General features: G+C 44.6%; 6 protein-coding genes across 7 annotated transcripts; 4 read left to right on the plus strand and 2 right to left on the minus strand.

The window, feature by feature from the left end:
* The first annotated feature begins 3,187 nt into the window (after positions 1 to 3,187).
* Positions 3,188 to 4,838, plus strand: LOC131208885 (methionine synthase reductase). The gene is made up of 3 exons (XM_058201805.1): positions 3,188 to 3,346; positions 3,420 to 3,560; positions 3,637 to 4,838. Exons 1-3 carry the CDS (start codon positions 3,251 to 3,253, stop codon positions 4,774 to 4,776), a joined length of 1,377 nt encoding a protein of 458 aa, XP_058057788.1. The 5' UTR covers positions 3,188 to 3,250; the 3' UTR covers positions 4,777 to 4,838.
* Positions 4,778 to 6,116, minus strand: LOC131208886 (uncharacterized). Its single transcript, XM_058201806.1, has 3 exons — positions 5,954 to 6,116; positions 5,287 to 5,890; positions 4,778 to 5,205 (listed from the first exon to the last, which is right to left on the minus strand). The coding sequence occupies exons 1-3, from the start codon at positions 6,046 to 6,048 to the stop codon at positions 4,978 to 4,980; spliced, it is 927 nt and encodes a 308-aa protein (XP_058057789.1). The 5' UTR covers positions 6,049 to 6,116; the 3' UTR covers positions 4,778 to 4,977.
* A 371-nt stretch (positions 6,117 to 6,487) lies between these two features.
* LOC131208900 (methionine synthase reductase-like) lies at positions 6,488 to 8,582 on the plus strand. 2 transcript variants are annotated; one of them, XM_058201835.1, is made up of 4 exons: positions 6,488 to 6,601; positions 6,666 to 6,722; positions 6,921 to 7,064; positions 7,134 to 8,582. In XM_058201835.1, the coding sequence occupies exons 1-4, from the start codon at positions 6,506 to 6,508 to the stop codon at positions 7,983 to 7,985; spliced, it is 1,149 nt and encodes a 382-aa protein (XP_058057818.1). In that variant the 5' UTR covers positions 6,488 to 6,505; the 3' UTR covers positions 7,986 to 8,582. The 2 variants fall into 2 exon arrangements, with proteins under 2 accessions (XP_058057818.1, XP_058057817.1); XM_058201834.1 differs by having other exon boundaries at positions 6,666 to 7,064.
* Positions 8,583 to 12,132: 3,550 nt separating this feature from the next.
* On the minus strand, positions 12,133 to 15,262 carry LOC131210223 (serine/threonine-protein kinase pak-1). The gene is made up of 2 exons (XM_058203434.1): positions 13,601 to 15,262; positions 12,133 to 12,217 (listed from the first exon to the last, which is right to left on the minus strand). Exon 1 carries the CDS (start codon positions 15,260 to 15,262, stop codon positions 13,661 to 13,663), a length of 1,602 nt encoding a protein of 533 aa, XP_058059417.1. The 3' UTR covers positions 12,133 to 12,217; positions 13,601 to 13,660.
* Positions 15,263 to 17,808: 2,546 nt separating this feature from the next.
* LOC131207514 (angiopoietin-2) lies at positions 17,809 to 19,814 on the plus strand. Its single transcript, XM_058200130.1, has 4 exons — positions 17,809 to 18,080; positions 18,145 to 19,221; positions 19,290 to 19,553; positions 19,625 to 19,814. The coding sequence occupies exons 1-4, from the start codon at positions 17,809 to 17,811 to the stop codon at positions 19,812 to 19,814; spliced, it is 1,803 nt and encodes a 600-aa protein (XP_058056113.1).
* Positions 19,815 to 20,108: 294 nt separating this feature from the next.
* Positions 20,109 to 22,615, plus strand: LOC131208675 (T-complex protein 1 subunit eta). The gene is made up of 4 exons (XM_058201490.1): positions 20,109 to 20,240; positions 20,581 to 21,796; positions 21,870 to 22,058; positions 22,166 to 22,615. The coding sequence occupies exons 1-4, from the start codon at positions 20,238 to 20,240 to the stop codon at positions 22,384 to 22,386; spliced, it is 1,629 nt and encodes a 542-aa protein (XP_058057473.1). The 5' UTR covers positions 20,109 to 20,237; the 3' UTR covers positions 22,387 to 22,615.
* Positions 22,616 to 23,337: the final 722 nt, after the last annotated feature.

Here is a 23,337-nt window from a genome sequence, read left to right on the forward strand (position 1 = left end):
TCGAATAGGGTCACATGTTGTACCACGGAGGTAGCCCAAATTCCCCTGATTAGAAAGAGATCAGGCGATCCTCTTTGCTCCCCCGTGGAGATTAGTGGCCAGATGCTAATCGCTGATTGGTGCGATAAACGATCTGCTTCGAGAGTGGATCTGCCAAGGTGACCAGATGAGATCGGCGAATAAAATTGATTTGTTGCAAATAAGAAGATGTTTTTATTTAATCAATTCATTTTGCGGATACTTTCAGCCACTTCCGCATCGACAACTGCGTCGACAAAACGCTTTCGCATTAAAAACCTCTACAAAAAGCACCGGTTACAGCGGAATTTTCAATAGAACTCCATGTTGTACCACGGAGGTACAACAAAACTGCGCCTTTTGACCTTGTCAACGCAACTGCCGATTCCAAAATGTCGGAAAATATTCGAAAAATCAATTGATTAAATAAAAACATCATCTTATTTGCAATAAATCGATTTTATTTGCGCGATCTCATCTGGTCACCCTGGCAGATCAGCTCCCATAGAATAATGCTTATCGCACCAATCAGCGATTAGCATCTGGACACCAATCTCCACGGGGGAGCAAAGAGGATCGCCTGATCTCTTTCTAATCAGGGGAATTTGGGCTACCTCCGTGGCACATCATGTGGCCCTATTACAAATATCGCTGGAATCGGTCCTCGTTCGAGAGGATTTTTTCGCAAACGCTCCTTGTCCACGCAGATGCCGATCCGGAAATGTCGGAAGATATCCGAAAAATAAATCAAATAAAAACGGTTGTGGATCTAAAAAGTGGTTGTAGATCCAAATAACTTGACTAGTTGCGTATTGGCCAATGTTGCCACACTCTTTGTTCGGGTTATGGCGTATGCCAAACATCGTCGTTCGAAGAGTGGTCAACTGAAATCGAGGAAGATTTACGAAGATAATGAAATGTCTGAAAGCAAATTATGAAAATATATTAGTTTTTCCTTTTTTTATTTATATCTTAGAGGACTGTGCCGTATTTATAGAGTTACCTTTTTGTTTGAAGCGTAGTTTTCTGTTGATTGTATTGTATTTTAAATACAAGCTGCTGCTCACGACTGTTCCAAATGTACGCAAATATGATTTGACTGGAAATGGCCGGATCGGTCGGTGGACGAGTGGTCAAACGAATGCCTGCCTGCCAAAACCTGTACCTGTACGTGTAACCTGTACGGTTTTGGCTAGTAAAAGTTACTTAGCTTGCTGTTCGCGTACTCTCTGTCATTAAAGTGCGAAATAGTAAAAAGGCGAACCATCGAGGGGCGGTCTAATGTACTAATTAATTGTAGGTATGTCGAGCCTTCGCCTCTAACGACTAACTTGTTGTTATTTTGCTCGGCGTAATTGCTTCTAATAAATTAGCTCGCCACACAGTGGTGTTAAATGTGAATACAGCTCAATCTTCCGGATTTTGAGGGCTCGCGGAAAGCACCGATTCTGAACGAGCCCTGCGTAGCGTGAGGTGCATTTTGATTAATGCTTTGCCCTGTGGAGCTTCCGAGTGGTTTTTCGTTTTCCAAAGAATGGTCAAGAAATCGAGGAAACCATCATCGAGCATTGCGCAACGCATGAAGCACGCGCGCGCTTCGATAATGAGGCGCGTCGGCAAGGATAACTTGGCCACCGTCAAGAGATTCGGTGTTAGTGGTGCTTCCTTGGCACGTTCGGTAAGTGGCCGGCCGAAAGAAAATGTCTATTCGGCAAGCCATTTATTTGGCTAACAGTGGCTGCCGGTGGAGTCTGCTTTCGGAGCGTTTGGAACTATCGTTCACCTATCTAACGCGCCCCGCCGCGTCGGACGGACAATTATTCACTCCAACTGGAGTTCGCATTCATCTTCACGTCATGCTGTTCGACCGGACCGGAAGACAATGGCCGATGCGTTGACTCAAGTGTGCGGTTTACGAGCGTGTTCGGGGCTTTCCGGTTATGTCATGGCGAAGCGCCATGCTTTCGTCCGATTTGGCCATGCTGTGCGTTTATCCATGCCTGGCAGTAGCAGCATCGGGGCCCTTCGGGAGTATTTGATTGGATTCAGAGCAGATCACATCTGCTGATAGCGATCAGTTTGATGTTTGTTGCTTTTTCCGACAACCAGCTGAAGAGTCATAAAACGGAGGTCCAATAATGATGATTCACGTGATCAACTCCACTGAACGTCCACCTGGTGTCCGCGATACTCACCACCGAAACGAACGTATGCAAGCTGCTCGGAAATTAGCTATTATGTCTCTATGCTACCAAAATTTGATATTTCTCGACTGATTGATTGATTGATTGGCTCGAGTGCTCGTCATGTTCGAGGCGATTATATCCAAAGCAAAGGGTAATTCGCTTAAGGGGTTCGATTTGATTAATTTATAGTTAAGTTACTGTAACTGCAAAAATCTCTCAATATGCATCTTAATCGTGTAATACTCATCCAAACGCTTTACTTTCCCTGTTTGCTCTGGACGGGAAAGCGACATTTTCATCTAATAATCACAGGAATAGTCCACTATTATTTAATACCAAACTTTATCTTTTCATTATCAGCTATGATATAATGCGAATCTGTGTTCTCGGCCGAAGATTGTATTACTAAGTAATAGTGAGATTCCTGGTCTTCCCACATCAATGTCGAAGCCTATCGAACAAATCCAGGATCTCCTAACATACCCAAAGCTAGTGAAACAGGTGCGATATTACAGATTGTACAAAAAAATCTATATTTTTAACAAAAGTATCATCATCATCAATGTTGAGTATTAAAGTAAATAACAAAAAAAGACTTATATCAGTGTTCTGGATTCAATATACATATGCTCTACCAAAAACTTTCCAATGTTGGTCCCGATGTGCCGCCATTTACGAAAAACACTATCGAAAACAGATTGCGGAAAATAAATTTCCGAACACAATCTCGTAAAAATATAGAAGTTAGAGTAAATGCTTTTATAACTATTCTTGAAATTATGCACTTTTTTCATTTGATCTATTTTCTGCTGTTTTGTTTTTGACATAAGCGCTGCATCAAGTAACGGTCGCTTTTTAAAACGTTTATTGTCCCTAATGCTCAAACGTCAAACCGGTGCATGAAACGTCAAACCGGTCAAACTTACGCTCATCCGCAAAACATTTGATGTTTTGCTGTGCTTTGTTGTACCGATCTACACAAGTTTTGAAACGCTACCACAATTTTATTGCCATCGCCGTCTGTTTGCGAGTCCGGAGGCGAAAAGATGAATGTGATAGAACAGTTCAAAGCTACAACCCTAACCCATTCTAAATTGGGCCCGCACTTCATCGATTTGTACCCAGTGGAAAATGGACAAGTGGTAAGGGCGTAAGGACAAGGTGGATGAAAGCGGACGTTCAAAATGATTAATTTGGTCTCGTTTCGCTGAACAGCCGACGGAACATTTGCAAAGCACCTCCCGTCAACCGTTCGGTTCTAGCGACGTACACAAAACGAGCATCCTGCAGTATCGAGTGCTGGCGGAAGGAGATGATGTGAAAACGGTCTACGAGCTGGCCATAAAGCTTCCACCGGTAAAGTGTCAACCAGCTTTGCCTCCAAACGTTCACTTGGGTCTTGTATTACGAGGAATCCTTCGTTTCTTTGCAGAACATGGAGGAGGAGTATTCGGCCGGGGATACAATTGGTATACTGACGTATAATTTACCCGGAGAAGTGGATTACGTGCTGGATCGGTTGCATTTGCTGGCTTCAGCTGACACACCGTACGAGGTAAAATTGACCAAGCCAATCAAAAAGAAGAACCCCGAATTGCCGCACTACGTGCCACGGTTTGTCACGCCACGGCGCCTGCTGGCCGAATGTCTCGATATTCGCATTACACCGCGCAAGGCACTGCTTCAAACGCTGGCCAGCTACACGGCCGATGAGTGTGAGAAGCGATTACTGGAAATTTTAGCCTCGAAGGAAGGTTCCAACTTATACAACGAGCTGATCGTGAAGAACGAAATGAACTTCCTGCACGTCCTGCGTTATGTCGCCAGCTGTCGGCCACCGTTGGCCGTGCTGGTGGAACACTTACCTCGGTTGCAGTCCCGCCCTTACTCGATCGCCAGCTACGGTCGGGAACACCAGTTTCGCGTCGTGTTCGCGATGCTGAACGAAGGTCGCGTAGGTCTTACGACACACATGCTTGAAAGCAAACTGCTGCATCCGGGACGCTGGGACAAACATCTTTACATCTACTTGCGCCAAATATCTCCCAGCTTCCAGTACCGCGACGAGGATCTTGATCGGAATGTGATCATGATTGGTCCTGGGACGGGCTTGTCGCCATACTTGAGTTTTTTGGAATTTCGGAAAATGGCAAAGGCTACTAACGGTGGCAGTGGTGGTAACCGGAAGATGAAATTGGGATCAGCTTGGTTGCTGACGAGCTGCCGGTATCGCGATCGGAACTCACTGTATGACGAAGAACTGAAGCAGTATATTCAGAGCGGTGTTCTGGACCAACTACACGTGGCATCGTCGCGCGATACCGACAGTCGGTACAAGTTCGTGCAAGACATCATCGAGGATCGGAAGGAGGAATTGATAGAGCTGCTGTTGGAGGAGAACACGAAACTCTACCTATGTGGTGAGGGACGTACCATGTTACCCCGCATTCAGGACACAATTGTGACGTGTATGAGTAAGGTTAAGGGGATGCCCAAGACAGAAGCAGCCACCCTGCTGGGAGAGTATAGGAAGACCGGCAAATACTTGTACTATTCCATGATACGGTATTGAATCTGGCATGCCAGGAGCATTGTTCCCAAGTGAGCATTTTAATAAAGTATTTAACTGTGTAGAAAGTACCTTCATCAACGATCAGCTTTTATCTCTCTGCGCACGAACTTTGCGTTAGGTTTCAGTTTCACGACGTGCTTCATTTGTCAGATGTTGCTTTAAAGAACTGACTTAAGAATTGGAGAGTAATGAACCTGGACTCTATTTGGGCACTTTCTTCTTCAGCTGTCTATACATTTCGATGACACTCTGCTGGTCTCGCTCGAGCTTCATTCGCGTGGCCAATGGCAGATTTTTGCGCTTGCCCTTCAGATCGATTTTGACGGCTGTAGCTTTCGGCGTTCGCTTGCTCGGCTGCAACGCCTGCTCCTCCTTTTCTGATGACTTTGGATCCATAAGTGCGTGCAGCAAAAGTCGTTTGCTACCCGGCTGGTGTGAGTTAATAAGAAAAACCAGGCACGGTGTCAAACGAATTGAAAAAAGGGAAACCGTCAATGACAAAGTACATACCCGTAAGCCACCGTCTTGTTTGTCCGCCCGACGTGGCAGGGTGTTGAGAGTAGGCGGCCCGTTTACCACTTCACCGAATGCAACATTATCGTACTGATACTCGCGGAGTAGTAAATCTTCCTCACGACGTTTGCGTTCCAGCGCTTGCTGTTTCTTTTGGGTCCTCTTTTCGTGCATGGTTGGCTTCCGAGTCTTTGTTGCTTCTTTAGAAACTTTTTTAACTCCTTTGCCTCCCTTGGCTTTCTTCAGCTCTTTCTTCAGCATTTCATCCACGTCTGTCCCTTTCCGCTTACGAATGTGGATCGCACCGGTACGCTCATCGCGCTCTACTTCGATGCCAAACTTTACCCCAAACTTGACTTCGCTTTCAAGTTCCTGCTGCAGTGCAGTGGCACGCCCAAGGAACGATTGTTCGGTTTCTTTTTTTTGCTTCTGTATGAGCGTACTGCCAACACGTATTTTTGGACGCTCACGACCTCTGGCTTGTGGGGCTTCGTCGGAGTCGCGATTCGAGTTATCCTTGAGCTGTACGAAGCGCTTAAACGAGTTAGACACTTCTTGTACATCGTGTTCCTTTGGTGGATTATTGATCTTATCCTTAACGCTGAAAGGAGGAATTGATCAATGAACGATGGCAGCAATTGGAACACAATGACCGTATACTTACGCTGCCTCCTTTTCAGCTAGACGTTTCAACGGATCCCGTACACCGTGTCTTCTAGGAACGGGAATCTTCCTATGCGATGGACCGAATCTACCCATGGTTGTAAAGTTGCACGTATTTTTACGCCACTTTTAACGTTTTATTTGATGAAACAGGGCGGCTAAACCGTGCGTAAAATCTTGAACACTGAGTTTCAGCACAGTAAACAAAATCACACATGCGTTTCGAGCTGTCACAAACAAACCCTTTTGTGCAGACAGCGCCCCTATAATACTTTTTCGAAATTTACTACATTGCGAGTTAAGATTCAGCAATAAAATTGTTTCACAATTGTTTCTGAATTTTTGCTTATTACAACATCCAAACGTAAAAAACAGGCATAAAGAAGCAATGGACGGAAACAGCTCATGGAATTTCGCTAACGAAGTCGGTCAAAAGTCTCTTGGCTCAACCTGTTTTCTAGTGATCCAAGTAACAGCCCAACTGACAGCATTTCGCTTTTGACAGAGCGCAGTGTTTTGGTTAATGTTTTCACGATCGGATTAGAAAAATAACATGCTGGAGTTGCGGGATATTATCGCACCATACGAGGAAAGAACATTGACTTTACCTCCTACGCCGGTGCCGTTTATAAAATTAGAAGAAAGTGATGTTAGTTTAACACTTCATATCAATGCACCGGCAGCCTTTTTGAAACACTTTTGACTTTCCACAGGACAGTTTTTCGGTGCCGGCTGGTCATCTACAGGCCACAGCGACGCAACCTTTTGAGGTAACGAAAGTTCTCGCTGGGACTGTGTCACGTATCAACACTCTGTGTGAAGGAGAGGATATTAAACCGGTATACGATGTGGAGCTCGGGAATTTTGGAAACCCTGGACACCGCCATTGGCCTGGCGATACGATTGGGATTTTAACTTACAATCTGCAACAAGATGTTGATTATTTGCTGGATCACTTGGGTTTACAGCATAAGGATACAATGGTGTGCCGGGTGGAACTAGACAAAAGTTCTTCGAAAAAGGCGGCCAAAGTTCCTCCGTTCGTCCCGCGAGTGGTTAACTACAGACGGCTTTTCAGCGAGTGCCTTGACCTACGGGCCGTACCGAAGAAGGTAATTTTGGCAATCATGGTATGACCTTTATCCGAGCAATATTCCTTATCGGACTGGTTTCTTCTTTAGTCGTTTCTTCGCGGGATGGCCCCATATGCAACGGACATGGCCGAGAGACGATTCCTTGAAATACTTTGCGCTAAGGAAGGTACCGCAGAGTACGAAAAATATATTCTTAAGCAAGGCAAAGGTTTCCTGTCATTTCTAAAGCTGGTCCCATCGTGTAAACTTCCCGTAACCTTGCTCGTAGAACATCTACCCAAGTTGATGCCTCGACCCTATTCGATTGCCAATGCGTACCGTGAGGAAGCGAACCCTGTGATTCGTCTTTTGTTCTCGCACAATACCGGCGAACCAGGCATCACGACCACTTACTTGCGCGGAGTACAGCCTAATGCAATCGTACACTTTTATTTTCGGCATAGCAGTGAGTTTATTTACAAAGATAGTGACTTTGTCAGCGATATTGTAATGATAGGAACCGGAACCGGAATTTCTCCATATCTTGCATTTCTCGAGCAACGTGCATTTTGCCGTCGACAGGGAAGCCCTATCGGAAGGGCGGAATTGATCATAGGATTTCGTTACCGGGATCGGAACTACTTATGTCAGGGCGAGATTTTGCGATATCAGCAAATGGGTGTGTTAGACGCGTGCCATGAGGTATTCTCTCGGGATGAAGACTCAAAGTTTAAATACGTTCAAGATTTCGTAGCAGCCAACAAAATTTTGATCGAGCGTACGATAGATCAAAACGGTATATTTTATGTTTGCGGCGATGCGAAGAAATTTCTCCCGCAAGTTTCGGAGACGTTAACGCGAACAATTGGAAGTGCTGGACAGTGTACCGAAAGTGTTCGCAGTACTAATGTGAATACGTTGAAAGCAGCTGGGAAATATCGAGAAGATGTTTGGTTGTGAACTTTAATTCTGTCACAAAGTTGTTCTTCGGAAAGTGTTATTATTCATTAACAGAACATCATGACAATATCAAATTTCTTTCCTTTTTTGAATTGCCCATTGTAGTTTTCACACACGATATATCACTTACCATGGCGCAGTCGTCGATTTGAACTGAGGGTTTCGGATGGCAGTCGAGGGTGGAAATATTCGACTAACAAACAGAAAATTTGCTCTATAAATATTATATTCTAAACATAGACTTGTTCCGTCAGTTTATTGTAGGATAGTACAAAAAGCTTCATTACAATATTTATGTTTTGCAACCGAACAGGGTAGTGTTTGTATATAAGCGGTGTCAGGTATAATAAAAAAATTAATACATTCCTAATACCATCTAATATCGTATCTTCGTTACGACTGCGACAAGACGAGCACGGGAAGGCAATGCTAATTTGTGATAGAAGTTGCAAATATATTTTCATCATATGTGCGTCTACTGTACTGAGCGATGCGGTTAAATGCAGATTGCACCCGAACAGAATTGTTCCCTCGTATAGTCAATTTGATGTATAAACTAGATGCTGTTTGCTTTACGAGCACATCATCATTCTACCCCAGAAGGAAAACGATAAAACGGTAGCTTTTATTTCTTGAAATGGTGCCAAGCAATATTTGAATCCTACGGCGTCCTTCTTTACACTATTTTGTGATGGTATCTATCTTCCGATCCATTATTTACAATCCATTCATCTTAAGCGCACGAATGCAAAGCTCGGATGCGAATTTCGTGCCCGCCTGCAAATCACTGTATTTACAACACCTCGACAGTTTTTAAAAGACATTGTTTAATTGTTTCAACATTCAAGCACTATTTGCAGGGACGCACGACGATGTTATCGATAAATTTTGTTATGGCTGTCGTAACTTTTAGCATACTGTACAATGATGATCTTATTGCAGAGCACTTTTGAAGGTAGCAAATCAATTCTCTTCATCTCTAGCCTTTTTTGCAACAACTTTGCATTCTTTAATTTGTTTCTTGCATTTGCCAGTCAACTGCTGGCGTATTGCTTAAAATATAAATTTTCCTATGGTATTGCCCAGTACTAATTTCCTTAAATCGAGCACCTCATTCCCTGCTCGGTCTTGCGATTGGTGCCTGATTTGCTGGGTCGTTATCGCGCCGCCACCACGCATTTGTGGTGGCAACTGTTTCGTGTGTTCCGTTTTAGTTGGCAAAATTTCACTCGGTGTGCTTTCGGTTTATGCAATCGCCACGACCACCGTTGTAGCAGCGTGGCGGAAGCCGGTATTCGATTTGTGTCGGTGTTTTCATGCCCGTCCCGTTTCGTTGGCGCAAACAACATGTGCTTGCACGACTCTTGATGTTGTTGTTTCAATGGGCACCGTTTTCTTCTTTCCGACCATTTATTTTTCAAGAGAGATGTTAAAAAATATGACCCATATAGGACCATTACTTGTTTTTATTCCTTTCAGTCTTCGGGTATATTGTCGATGTTCATTAAAGAGTTTGATTTAGCAGGAAGAGTGTTTTTCCAAAAGTATTACCGTAATACCTATCTCCTTTTTTACTACAAAAGTTACACAAATCTGTTTTTCATGCCGCGCCTATTTGCATCCATTTCAATCAAGCCCATGGTACACTTCGTCATCGAAACCAACGCACCAGATTAACATAAGCATGGAATACAAAATATGCTTATGATTAAATGTAGTGCGACTTCGTGTTATAGGATAAGATAAAACCGGAAATAAGTGACATAACGTTTGCAAACAGACTGAATGAGGGTGAAAGAAGTTTGGACGCTACTAACGCTACTTTTGTGGCGATCGAGGGCCCGTCGTCATGCCTCAGTTATCTGATAAGGGTTTTGATAAATGGAAGTGAGTGCACCAAAGGGAGACGAATGTCGCTCTGCCGAAACCCATTATTAATTTATTCACTTGGTCCAAAGAAGTTCCCTTCGTGATGGGTCCCGTGGGGTCGTTGCGTGTGGTGCAGTCGTGATTTTGTCAGGTTATCGTGCCCAGCAACTTTTTCACTAAATTAAATTAAACTACGTTATTTTGCTGTTCTATTTCGGACGGCAGCCACACGTGGTGAAACAATATAAAGAAACAGTACCGCCATGGCACGATTCCGTGCTGAACACACAAATACGTGTGCAATGCGATGTCGTTTTGGTAACGGACAGGGCACAATGAAGAAACAATTACTGGTACCACGAGGATATCCCGCTAGGGAGATTGAGGCCTTACTATTGTGTCCCGCGCTTCTGTCGTGACACTTTGACTTTGACCAAGACAAAGGGAGTAACTGCTGGGCACGTATCACGTACATGTACATTAGAAGGCCGATAGGTTTGCTGAGTCTTGCCGTATTCCAACCGACAGCATGTGAATCAAAAGGACGCAGCATGCTACCTCTAAATCTGTCATTGCACTTGTCTGTATCACCAGCGATATCCAGTGTACTGAATGTGTCTTTCTCGAACAACCAACAGCAAAACGACGCAAATCTCGTTACAGTGACAATTTGGTAAACTGTTTTCCTTCGCGCTACGGTTGCATGAGCTCGAACTTGAGGTCAAATTAATTTACATTGACTTCAACGATGATGGAGAAGAAGCTACGCCCATGTCTCTGGTATACCTTTCTTACGCACGTATGATCTTAAGTAGTAGGCTCCGGGAATGGTCAGTATACAATACTGTGGGTCAAGGCATCGGAAATAATGGTGGAACACACGATAACCAATTATAAAAGGTACGTAAAATCGAATCATTATGAATTGTTTTACAATAAAGCTACTTTTTTGTCATTTCCCCAAATGGTTCGCTAGAAGGGTAGCGGAATTCTGAAAAACAGTGTGGTGCCCAATTTGACTATGAATCGAATTGTACCAGAATCAAACGAAGGCCAGATGAAAGAATCAATCCCCCTTTGAAGGTTGACAGGTGGGCAGAGGGTAATACACTAACAAACGTTAATTTCAACATACCAAGGATTGTATCGTTAGATTAGTATATTATGAGCTGTTGAAGATGCTTGTGACATTGAGCAAAGAGGAGCCGAACCGGTTCAACGAATGGTCTACGAATAAAATCCGATTTTTACGGTAGAGTAAAACGTTACCTGCAAGTCTAGCACGTGTCTACCATAATGGAAGATTATTTCGTTGACAGACCCCAGACCAGTGCTCAGTTTCCCTCACTTCACATACATCTTCATCATCGATAACCGGACCAGAGCGTAGTTACGATAGAGGGATCCCACTGATGGCACCGGAGTTTATTACACAGTGTCACATTTCTCTCTATCCTCACGATAACAGTCGTCCGGCCATGATGATGACTCATCGGGCCACCTTTATGCAATGTTTACGTCGGTCGCACTGGATGCCGGTGGCTTGTATTATTTTTTTTCCGTCTCAGCCATACCGGGATTTGGGAAATCGGGCTGACTCATCGGTATAACCAGGCACTCGCTACCTATTTACCAAGCCGTAGCTGGCGCTTAACTGTCGGATGTGACTTTCGATTCCTTCGTTTCTATTTTGGATGTTGAGAAAAGTGGAATGTGTTGATGGAATGCAGTGCGTGATGAAGAATGCTGGATTTATCGCATGTTATTGCTTTAGTAAAATTTAGTTTGTTGTTGTTTCTACTTGTAATTGGCCTCGTTGATTTTTGGGTAGGTTTTCGCTCATCCCTTCGGAGAGCTAGGGGTTTAAATCATGCACATTAGTTCGTCGCATAGCTTGAGGAATCATAAAGAAATCCGCAAACCAGGCGACAGACAGACAGCTCCGCCTGGAAGCATATTTATGTTTTCGTCCACAATTTATTTTTAACATTCAGCACACACACACGCACTCGACACGGCCGGTAGACTATGGTGGCTGTAGCAGAGCAGAGCCAAACCCACGAATATTTTTTCCACTACTTAAAAAAGGATCATTACAGAGGAACTCTACGATGATCGCTTAGCACATGCAGTGGCCCTGGCAACACATGGAAGTCAACGTCGCCGTCTCTGTCGCCGGAAATCATCGCACCACATGATTCCCTCTTAATGGTAGTGTTACACACTTTCTCGACATTGCAGTGGCCCTCCATCCGGGTTGGCGGGCATGGGAAGTAATCATGGTCAACTTCTTCGCAAGTCTGTCCTGGCGGATACACAAATTTGTGAACATTCGCCAGGAGGAAGCGCACGCCTTGGTTCACCTAGAAAGGCAAGGGAACGTACTACAAAACAAACCGACCAGCGTGATTTTCCTCAATGAGATGTAAATTGTAATAGAATAATTCCCGTTGCAGTGCGCTTGTGTGGCTTGTGCTCAGTTGCACTGCTTGATTGAATGCAGTTTCTGTTCGCGTTTCGTCCTCTGAACCTGAGCTGGGTAAACGATGGCGGAACGCAGCCCACCATCGATCATGGACATGCAGAAACGCTGGAGGACGGTTCCCCTTCCTATGCGGCCAACTCAAGGCATAAGAGCGTCTGGGCTCATAATGGGTACGTGACGAAGACGTCGGTGGCCGATTCAATCAACGGGTGAGGTTGAATGAGGGAGGTTTGTTCAAGCGCACACACAACAATCGAGCAACGAGTCGCTCGTTGTGTGTGCGTTTGGGGCGCGACGCATGTTGTTGCCTTCAGTCGTATGGCTGTGTCTGCTTGGTTCCGGCTAATCGCGAAGGAACATTACTATCTGACTGCCTACTTTTGTATTTGCGCAAGCACATTGCGACCATAGGGCAGATTGGGTTTGCTGAAGAGCCTTTTTTAACATTTTCAAGCACGTGAACAGCCACATACATCACATACCGGGGTCGTTGTTGGAGTGCTAGTCTTTTTTCTGTCACTTTGTACTGTACGTTCCTCTGCATCATCATGATTGCATATTGGAGATCTCAGGCCTTGGTTCCAAGTTAATGAGAAACTTCGTACAGGGACAAGAAATTGTCGAAAAATGTGCAAGTTTAAAATTTAAGTTGCAATTTACGATTGGATCTTTAGTATTAAAAACGTCTGTGTCTGTCTCGGGACGGAAAAAGAACAGACCGATGTAGTCAATATGACTCCACCAAGTAAAGGTGCTTTCATTGTCAAATTCAGTCTTTTCGAAAATGCAGAAACGGTTTACTTTCTAATGCGGATTGGGCTGGGACTGCAACCGACACAAATTGAATACCAAATACCGAAAACTACCTTCAGCGCTTATCAATAACATTGGCGGTAACGTACGCCGCCCCGTGTGTTATCGATTTTCTTCGATTCTGCGGAGGTTTCGTAAGCTCTACTTTTCTTATCTTTAAGCTTCACTGACTAGACGGGTGCGTTACTGCGCTTCATTGGAACAATGTGCTCGTAGTGTATGTGGCAAAACCGCCGATTGAATATTCCGCGCCCATCTATCCCCACTGTCAGTAGATCATCGTGTCTCGTCTTCTCCTCCAAGAGTGTTAGCAAAAAAGGCACTAAATCTCACAGCCACATACGGCAAAAATGTGTACGTTCTTTCGAAACTTCGCGGGCTCTGGCTAGTTTCGCTCTGCTTGTTTGCTACTGATACAATCTACGTTCTGTCGTTCTTCATTGCTTACCATGTTTCTTTAAAAATAGCTAAAAAGCACCTCATACCGGCGGCATAGCGGGATAACGGTTCAGTTGTCTCGCTTCAACAATCTCCGGGCTGCTTTGATTAGCGGTGTCAGCGTTCGTAGTTCCATACAGTCCTGTAGAAACGGATGACGCAGCAGCTCGTCGGCGGACGCCCGCATGTCGACCTCCACTTGCAAGCAGCGGTCGAGGAAGTCCTTCAGATTATCCGAAAGCTTGTCCCAGCTCTTGATGTCTGGCCGACCGTTCGCCGCGATCAGGTACAGCGCCCGCAACGGTGCCTGGTTAAGGTACGGTGGCTGACCCTCGATCATCTCGATCGCCATGATGCCAAGGGACCAGATATCAACCTTCTTGCCATACTGCTTCCTCGTGACGACCTCCGGTGCCATCCAGTATGGCGTGCCGACCATCGTCTGCCGCTTCTCGTCACCCTCGATGTTGGCACAGAACCCAAAATCGGTTACCTTCACCGACCCATCCATCCCCATCAGCACGTTGTCCGACTTAATGTCCCGGTGGATGATGCCCTTCGAATGTAGAAAACTAATGGCCAGCAGCACCTCCCGACACACAGCTGCAATCTGGCGATCTTTCATCACTGTCTCCGTCACCACGTCCGTCAACGGGCCACCGCCCATGTACTCGAGAATGACCCACAGCTGATCGACATCCTCCAGGTAGTACGCCTCGAGGAAGTTGACCAAATTTTTGTGATTAAAATCCTTCAGCACGTTGATCTCATTTAGTATTGATTCCTTGGACGACTGATGCTTCATGTCGATCGTTTTGATCGCCACCTTTTGGCCGGTGTTTCGATCAAGCGCGATAAACACCACTCCGGAAGCTCCCTTGCCTACCTCGATCGTTTTCTCGTACCGTTCAAGCGGGTCGTTGAGGTTGCAAATTTTCTTTAGCTCTTGGTACACCTGATCATCGCTTTTCGGTTGCCGTGCTTGCATCTCCTTTGGTCGCAGTATGAGGTCCCCGTCGTTATCCAGCTCCCGGTCGAAGCTGTTGTTGTTGTTCACACTGGCGCCGATCTCGTAGGAACTTTTGTGCGTGTTGAGCGTCAGATGTGCATCGCTGTGAATGATCATCGTTTCCTTATTGCTTCCGGCGTCGATAAGATGTAGATTGTCCATGCCTTTGTACACCTTGCTGGTGTAGTTTTTCGGCTTCGGTTTCAGCAGTGGTTTCACCGGTAACGTCGCACTCTTTTTCGGCAAGGGTGGTGGAGGCGGTTGCGGCAAAGGTTCACTTTCCTCGCTGCTCCCTTCCAGCGAGTCTTCACTTTTGTGCGTGTTCTTCTGGTCGAGGTACTGGTCGATTGATTCCGTCTCCTCGTGGATCGCATCCTCAGTGATGAACGGCTTAAAGGGTTCCGTCGCTTCCTTTTTCTTGATCGAATAGCTGTAGAACTTGACCGCTTGGTACGCTGCCTCCGGGTTTTTGTTCTGCTCGTCCACCGTGATCAACGCATCGACCATACGGGACCACGACTTGGGCAACCCTTCCAAGTGTCCCGTTTGTTGGTTTTTGCTCACATGCATTCCGTGAACGACGTTGGTCGGAAGTCCTATCTCGGAGATTTTATGCCGCTCGGAATCTTTCGTCCGGCTGCGGCCGAAAATGTTTTTAATCATCTTGCTAGCTTTAGTTGAAACTTTCTCAATAAAACACAGGGTTCACAGCACTTAATTGCAACGGCTATCCTATCTGCAGGGAACGAAGCCGTGACACGATGCTGCACTTGCTTCCAGAACTCAGTGCACCCCTTTGTTTGGAAGATATCCCATCCGTTGTGATTCGTGCAAAACTATTCGGTTATATTATGGCCAACACAGCGCCGCGAAAAAGAAAATCAGTCACGAAAGGCGGTTCCAGACTTATCTTGCTGGAAATACTTTCTCGGGGACTCACGCACGAACACGACCACTGATTCGATCACTAACACCACCACAAGCTGCTGCGCAGTCTGGATGACAATACTGGATCGCCCAAGGCGACGATCAGTGCAGAGGCATTTAACATCCAAGGCCACTTCACAAACTATAACACAAAAGAGTTGTGCGAAGCACTGTTTCTTGAAAACCACCCGCGCGGCAAAGAGCTAAGAGCTATGACGAATGACCAGCACTCCCCACATCATTCGTAAACCAATAAATGCACACACCGTTACGCACACACGCATGAAGAAAACAACACAGGCGCACACAAGCATGAAACGGATGAACAGATTGTTCCACGAAACGACTACACGACAAAAGAAGAGCAACCGAGAGAAAGAGAACAATCCAAGAAGCAACTGATTGTGGGGGGCTACATGAGGCGTGAAAACTAGCGTAATATTAATTTGTAATGTCGTGTGGCAGCAAAAATATAAAAACGAAATGTCAAACGTGTTTACGTTCGTGTTTTTGATCCGAGAAATAGAAATAGAAGAGAAATTAATTGATTTCTGAATATTGTGTTCTGTTTTTTCCGATTTATTTGCTATACCAGCAAATAAGAACTTAAATTATCCTCTGTTTGTAAGCAAAGCGTATGAAAAAAATAATTACGCTCGGGTTTACGCCTCTGCCGACCCGTAAACGTTTTGACAGCGCCGCAGCAGTTTGGCATTAATGTGTAATGTCAAAAACATTACGTTACGCCTCATGTAGCCCCCTGATTTCGATGCGATTCCAACACGAACACAAGCAAAAACGAAGGAAGTGCTGCCAGAATACGATACTTTGACTCGCGCATCGTTATATTGCTCAGTTCAATACTTTCTAGACATACAGTTCACATTTCATTAATAATCACCTCAATATACGATTATTAAAGTAGTAGTTTTGAAATCAGAAAATTTGACAATTTTACAATTGTGATGTTGTTTTACATTTGCCCTTTTTGAGCCGTTTATTTGACAGAATAGAATGCTTTGAAGTGCTCAACCAAGGGCGTTTATTCGCCACACATCGATTTGACACTGTCATAAAACATCGTCGGTGCGATGTTTTATTTGAATTCATCACGTTCCATCAGTTTACACCAAAAACCAGCTTTGTCGCTGAAGGTTGTTTCCGATTGCATTTAGTTTAGATTCAACAACTGGGATATTTGTTGGGATTTTACAGATACGGAAACATTTCAAAAGAGATTAAACAAACGTGGCGTAGGTGATATACCTTTTTGTGTGGAAAATGGCGAGTGTGAATAGTTTTTCCACGCAAGAAATGGAACCACTGCACAGATCCAGTCCCTTGCGTAAAAAGGTTTAGCACTACACTTCCGTAATTGTTGAAGCCACATAACAAATTATGAGTACGGAGCACCAGTCGACTATCTCATTCTTTCCATGTGGCAAACGTGCACCACTGGAGCTAAGCCGTGCCCGAAGCACTCGGTGATGCTTAATGCTGATATTCAAGTTCAAAGTCGTTTGCTTACGAAGCAAATGGTTTATTAGTGTGTAGTCGCGCAAGAGAGATCTTCAGTTTGGTTTCAGACGTGAAATACTGAAGTCGACGATGGTAAGGTCCAAGAATAGCGAAACGATTATTCTTGTGATTCAGAGTGTCTTGCGACGCAGAGTGAACAGGCTTTCAACCAAGGACATCGCTCGATAAGGCGCACGATGCCAGATCGTATCGCCAGCTTTAACCAGAATTTTAGAGGAAGTGCGCTGCAGTGGGGTCCGAAAAAGAGACAAAAATCAGCTACCGAACGTATCTAAGAAAAAGGAACTTATGTTCCTAAGTGGCTTTTTCCGGTATCGTAAATCAAACTACTTCTTGATCGAAGGCGCTATTTTTAAACGCTATCATAGTAAGACACCGTTCTCCGCGAGCGGTACTATAAACGTCTATAAAATTGGTAAAATTGGTCGGGACGCATTACGGTGTTAAGGGCACCACCACGTCGAATGCGTAGGCGGCAGCTTGTAAACAAACCGTCACATAACGTGGAAACCGCGTGTGTTCAATTGGAACCGGCAAGCCATATGCAAAGATGGTTTTCGAATTTCCATGTTCAAAATGATGAATTGTCTCAACGATTAGTGAACCATTAGCGTATTTCAACGCAAGTGATAGCGTTTGTTGTGGCACGTGCCTGTAATTATGTTTTGTGGTTCGTTTTTTTTCAGAGGCTGAAATACTTGAAAATAATGCTGGCGTTATTTATCGCAAAGTTAGGAATCGTGATGGCCGAGCAATCGAGCAAAGAAGTAACAACGAACCAGGATATCCGAGTGTTGCTCGAAAATATAAATTCTCATTTAAACCGATTCAATACTCATTACCTCATCAATCTTGAGCAGCGTATTGTTACCGTGCTGACAACAATGACAAGTTTGGACGCCAATGTGAAATCGCTGCAGGAAAAGTCCCAAATATGGGATGTGTTTCAGCATCACATCGGCGCATGGAGCGAGCATATCAAATCGGTTGACAGCAAATTGGATATCTTAAAAAAGTAATTATGCACCGGTCTTCACTGCCGATCTGTAGCGTGTGTATTGTAACAGTTACTCTTTCAGAACCCACGAAACTCCATCTGCTGCACTTGAAACCCGCCTATCCAATCTCGATTTTAAAGTTGAGCACATCTTTGAAAAAGTGGATATAATTAACGAGAAATTGCACGATATCACGAAGACCGTGTACAGCAATGCTGCGCACCGTGGACGCCGAAATGATGTGGTTGAGCAGGCTGCAATACTTACAAAAGTTGGGCAGCTTCAGAAGCAAATAAACCGCCTGGAAAACATTGGCAACGGCAATGGCTGCAACAACAAATGCAACGCCCAAAACGGCGGGAGCCGCTCGAACGGGTTTACAAAATTTAAAAAAGACGTTTCCGAATCGGAAGAAGAAATTGATGAACTGTTGGACAAGCTGACTTCGAAAAAGTTACGCGAGATAGTTACAAACCGGAAAAATTGTCGAGCCGTCGACGTGCTCACTGGTATGATGCGTTCAGTGGAGGACCGTACTGTGAGAATATACGAGTTGGAAGCAAATCAGTTCGAACAAATCAATTCATGTTGCCAGCGAACGAACAATGAGGTGACCACATTTACCAACAGTGCAGATTTACTGTTAAAGCGAATTGAAGCGTTGGTACTTGATGTTGACAGAAAAGTTGATAGGCGTAATAACCAGCACTGTCCACAAGAGAAAGAGAAGCCTCTTGATGAATCTAAAACTACTGTAGCCAACGACACTATGAAAGAGGAGTCCCTTGATCTGTCGTCTACAGTCGACTTGGGCAGCGGAAGTGATCAAGGCACCGAGGAACTGAACATCTTTTCAACAATACCAATCGTTCACCATGAAGACACAATTTTTCATCATCCCGATAAAGATGGATGTCATCAGTTACTGCAAAGGGTTAACGGCGTTTACACCTTCGCCGTGATTGAATTGAATGAAGCTAGGCGAGACTTTAATCGGAGGTACTGCCAATTTTCAACGGAAGGTTTAGCTTGGACCGTCCTGCAGCGTCGCAACCACTTTGATTTACAAGAAAATTTCAATCGTTCCTGGAATGAGTACAAGTACGGATTTGGTGATCTAGGCTACGAGTTTTGGTTTGGCAACGATTTTATTCACAAGTAAGGGGGTCGGCAAGTGCCAGTAAGTAGCACCAGCATACTCATTATTTACTTTTTTTTCTTTCAAGACTGAGTTACGATGATAATGTTGAACTGCGAATCGAGCTAGAGGACTTTGAGGGTAATAGAGCGTACGCCGAGTACGGCACCTTTAGGATGGAAACGGAAAAATTCAACTACAATCTTATGGTTGCTGACTATCGTGGTAATGCTTCAGATTCGTTGTCTTATCACAACGATCACGATTTCAGCACGTTTGATCGTTCGAACGATAAATCACCGGCCAGTTTTTCCTGCGCCCTCACATATGGAAGCGGTTGGTGGTTTAACAGGTATGCTGGACAATAAGTGTTTCTATCAGGAACTTCAGAGAACGACTCATAAGCGTGAACTTCCTTTGCAGCTGTGCTGAGTCCAATCTGAATGGAAAATATTATCTCGACTATCCTCGCTCCCACAAGTCGACCGGTGTTTTGTGGGAGTCTTGGTTAGGAGATTATTCACTCAAGTCGTCAACGATGATGATTCGCCCGAAAGATGTTTGGAATAAAGAAGATGAAACATCAGACGCTGAAGCACCGCAGGATCCCTAAATATAACCAGCATCCTTGTGATGATTTCTTAAGCCAGAGTAGAGAGGTTATTTTATTCAAATGTATTGCAAAATTAATCGCAAGATGAGACATTAATCAATAAATCATATCATATGTCTTAGCTTTGTGCAACATAATTTCCCAATTTCGCATATTTCGGGAGAGTCACCATTTATATTGTACAATAACGGTTACTCCTTTTTTGAATAGCTACTGGTTACGAGAACGCTTCAGCAGGCGTTGCACAAAAACGCTTGAATCACGGCCGGCATGGCCGGTGTCAAACAGCTGTCAATTTCTACGGTCGATCACGTTCACGGTGTGCTGTGTGCTTGCGAGTGCTGAATTTTCTGAACCAGAATTCTCGAAAATAACTATTGTTACGGTTTCTCCGTGTTTAAGGTTTCGCTACTCCCTTGAAAAATGGTACGTATGACATGATTTTATTCACCAAAGTGTCCCAGAACGTGCACCAAGTGCAAACAAAGTACCATTTGTTTACCGGCTTGCAAACGACAGCCTGAGAGCATGCTTTTTCATAAACTTATTTAAAGCTACACGAACCTAGGTTTGGTTAAAGTTAACAACTTCTCTGTCCAGTGCAGGCAGTGTAGATATAATCATCAGTACGGACAATAGTCTTAGGTAAACTAGCGGTATCGGCTAGTGAAAAACAACCCTCATTATACCACAGGCACACACACGCACGCACATCTTCACATTAGCCCAAACGCCGTGAATCATGTTCCGGGTTTGTTTCTTTTAGCAACCGCAGATCATCATTTTGAAAGCGGGAACTGATAGTTCCCAAGGCAAACGCCAGCTCGTTTCGAATATAAACGCATGCCAATCGATCGTGGATGCAGTACGCACGACGCTGGGCCCCCGTGGCATGGATAAACTGATCGTGGACGGCAAGGGCAAGGCAACAATCTCCAACGATGGGGCAACGATTATGAAACTGCTGGACATTGTGCACCCGGCCGCGAAAACGTTGGTCGATATTGCCAAATCGCAGGATGCAGAAGTAGGCGATGGCACCACGAGTGTGGTGCTGCTGGCGGGTGAGTTTCTGAAGCAGCTGAAACCGTTCGTAGAGGAAGGTGTGCATCCGCGGATCATCATCAAGGCAGTTCGCAGAGCCCTTACGCTCTGCATTGCACAGATTAATGAACTAGCGTTCAAGATCGAGAAGCATGACAATGAGAAACATCGTGCGCTGCTCGAGAAATGCGCTGCCACCGCGCTCAATTCGAAGCTTATCCACCAGCAGAAGGAGTTTTTCTCCAAAATGGTAGTAGATTCGGTGACGACACTCGATTCGCTTCTGCCATTGAACATGATTGGCATAAAGAAGGTGACCGGTGGCGCATTGGAGGAGTCCATGCTGGTCGAAGGGGTAGCGTTTAAGAAAACGTTTGCCTACGCTGGTTTTGAGATGCAACCCAAGAGCTACGATAACGTGAAAATCGCACTGCTCAACATTGAACTGGAGTTGAAGGCGGAACGTGACAATGCAGAAGTGCGTGTGAATAACGTGGCCGAGTATCAGAAGATCGTGGATGCGGAATGGCAAATTCTTTACGATAAGCTGGATAAAATTTACCAATCAGGGGCACAGGTAGTGCTCTCGAAGCTGCCAATTGGTGATGTGGCCACGCAGTATTTTGCCGATCGCGATATGTTCTGTGCTGGCCGAGTGCCGGAAGAGGACTTACAGCGTACACAGAAAGCATGCGGTGGTGCTGTAATGGCCACGGTTCAGGATATTAGCGACAAAGTGCTGGGAAATTGCACGCATTTCGAGGAGCGCCAAATTGGCAGCGAACGCTTCAACGTTTTCCAGGGTTGCCCGAACGCAAAAACATGCACGATTATTCTGCGCGGTGGTGCTGAACAGTTTTTAGAGGAAACAGAACGATCGTTGCATGATGCGATCATGATCGTTCGTCGCACGATTCGCAACGATTCTGTAGTAGCAGGTAGGTGCCTAGGGAGTTTGGCAGCAGTTTACCAGACTAACGACTAACGAGACTACTATTTTGTTATCTGCAGGTGGTGGGGCTATTGAAATGGAGCTATCGAAAATGCTCCGTAACCACTCGCGTACTATCGCAGGTAAGGAGCAACTGCTCATTGGCGCTATTGCCAAAGCACTGGAAGTTATACCGCGTCAGCTGTGTGATAATGCCGGGTTTGATGCAACCAACATTCTCAACAAACTCCGTCAGAAGCACGCACAAGGTATGTAGTTGATTTACAAGACATGACAGAACATGATTCTAAATTGTTGAATTAGTTGTGTTGCGTAGCTTTGACTAATTTGTTTTATTGTCTTTCCTTTTGCACAGGATGCCAATGGTATGGAGTGGACATCTTGAAAGAACACATTGCCGATAACTTTGAAGCTTTCGTGTGGGAACCGTCTGTTATTAAAATCAATGCCTTAACCGCTGCGTGCGAGGCAACTTGCATGATTCTCTCCGTGGACGAAACGATCAAAAGTCCGAAATCCGGCGGACAAGATGCCCCACAGCCTCCGATGGGGCGTGGCATGGGTCGCCCTTTCTAATTACATGTTTCGGCATTTATTTCACCTCCGTTTGTTCACGCTTATCATAACCATTCACTTTCCTTCGTAATCATATGTATTAACACTAACATCGCGAAAGGAAAATTTGGCATAATTGTTTCATAAGATGCACACAAATGCGTTTACTGGTAATTTCACTTTCAATTAACGAGATAATAAAATGCCTTTTTTGTCTTTTACACTCCCTTCTAAAAGGAGAAACAAACGAAAATAAATAAAAGAAACATAAGTAATGGGGTTTTAAAATTAAAGAAAAATTGAGAATAGTAGCAATAATGGTAGCTGTAATGTAAGTGATTCTTTTCGTTGGATTTACAATTGAGACTAATATAGTTTTGTACAACATGACTCGTTCTATGTCTAGGCGGAACCACAGACAAAAAACTAGCAGATGTCAATCTGGCCATTGCATGCACTTCAACTTTACTCTTCAAAGAGCACTGATTGAAAATCAATAAAACGTGGCATCAGATTAAAATGAAGGCGTAACCGCCATGAAAAGGACTGTTATCGCCTCACGCGTACTTAGCAGGGAAAATGGATGATGGTTTTTATCGTTAAGAATGGATTGTGTCACGACCAATGTAGTCTGTTTTTTGCGAAGATCTATGTACATGCTAGCGCACAGATTTCAATCTACTAGACATTCATTTGATCGTGTCGGCGGTAATAGACATAAAACGGATTGTCTTGCACTTCAAAACTGAAACGGCTTTCAACATGGGAGCATCATTGTTAGTGATGGTAGTTGTACTCTATCAAACATTTTGTGTTTACTGTAGACTAGAGCCAGTGCACTACAGTCGAAAAAGTAATTTCTTAATCTCCGTTCTGGAGACCCACTACAGAAATTCGAAACTTCCAGTACACTTTCGAATTGAGTATGAAACATCTTCAAACAAGCGCGTCGAACAACTGGATTTGATTAAC

Source organism: Anopheles bellator, chromosome 2 (genome assembly GCF_943735745.2).
Source record: "Anopheles bellator chromosome 2, idAnoBellAS_SP24_06.2, whole genome shotgun sequence".
Classification (NCBI taxonomy): Eukaryota; Metazoa; Arthropoda; class Insecta; order Diptera; family Culicidae; genus Anopheles; species Anopheles bellator.

Excerpts from the sequence above, each read along its gene's own strand:
- LOC131208885 (XM_058201805.1), top strand. The coding sequence starts at position 3,251 with ATGAATGTGATAGAACAGTTCAAAGCTACAACCCTAACCCATTCTAAA. Across the intron at positions 3,347-3,419 it reads CAGTGGAAAATGGACAAGTG|CCGACGGAACATTTGCAAAG; the intron begins GTAAGGGCGTAA and ends TTCGCTGAACAG. Across the intron at positions 3,561-3,636 it reads TGGCCATAAAGCTTCCACCG|AACATGGAGGAGGAGTATTC; the intron begins GTAAAGTGTCAA and ends GTTTCTTTGCAG.
- LOC131208886 (XM_058201806.1), bottom strand. The coding sequence starts at position 6,048 with ATGGGTAGATTCGGTCCATCGCATAGGAAGATTCCCGTTCCTAGAAGA. Across the intron at positions 5,891-5,953 it reads CTAGCTGAAAAGGAGGCAGC|CGTTAAGGATAAGATCAATA; the intron begins GTAAGTATACGG and ends TCCTCCTTTCAG. Across the intron at positions 5,206-5,286 it reads AACAAGACGGTGGCTTACGG|CCGGGTAGCAAACGACTTTT; the intron begins GTATGTACTTTG and ends AACTCACACCAG.
- LOC131208675 (XM_058201490.1), top strand. Across the intron at positions 21,797-21,869 it reads CAACGATTCTGTAGTAGCAG|GTGGTGGGGCTATTGAAATG; the intron begins GTAGGTGCCTAG and ends TGTTATCTGCAG. Across the intron at positions 22,059-22,165 it reads CCGTCAGAAGCACGCACAAG|GATGCCAATGGTATGGAGTG; the intron begins GTATGTAGTTGA and ends CCTTTTGCACAG.
- LOC131207514 (XM_058200130.1), top strand. The coding sequence starts at position 17,809 with ATGGCCGAGCAATCGAGCAAAGAAGTAACAACGAACCAGGATATCCGA. Across the intron at positions 18,081-18,144 it reads AAATTGGATATCTTAAAAAA|AACCCACGAAACTCCATCTG; the intron begins GTAATTATGCAC and ends TTACTCTTTCAG. Across the intron at positions 19,554-19,624 it reads AGCGGTTGGTGGTTTAACAG|CTGTGCTGAGTCCAATCTGA; the intron begins GTATGCTGGACA and ends CTTCCTTTGCAG.
- LOC131210223 (XM_058203434.1), bottom strand. The coding sequence starts at position 15,262 with ATGATTAAAAACATTTTCGGCCGCAGCCGGACGAAAGATTCCGAGCGG.
- LOC131208900 (XM_058201834.1), top strand. The coding sequence starts at position 6,506 with ATGCTGGAGTTGCGGGATATTATCGCACCATACGAGGAAAGAACATTG. Across the intron at positions 6,602-6,665 it reads TAAAATTAGAAGAAAGTGAT|GACAGTTTTTCGGTGCCGGC; the intron begins GTTAGTTTAACA and ends GACTTTCCACAG. Across the intron at positions 7,065-7,133 it reads TACGGGCCGTACCGAAGAAG|TCGTTTCTTCGCGGGATGGC; the intron begins GTAATTTTGGCA and ends TTTCTTCTTTAG.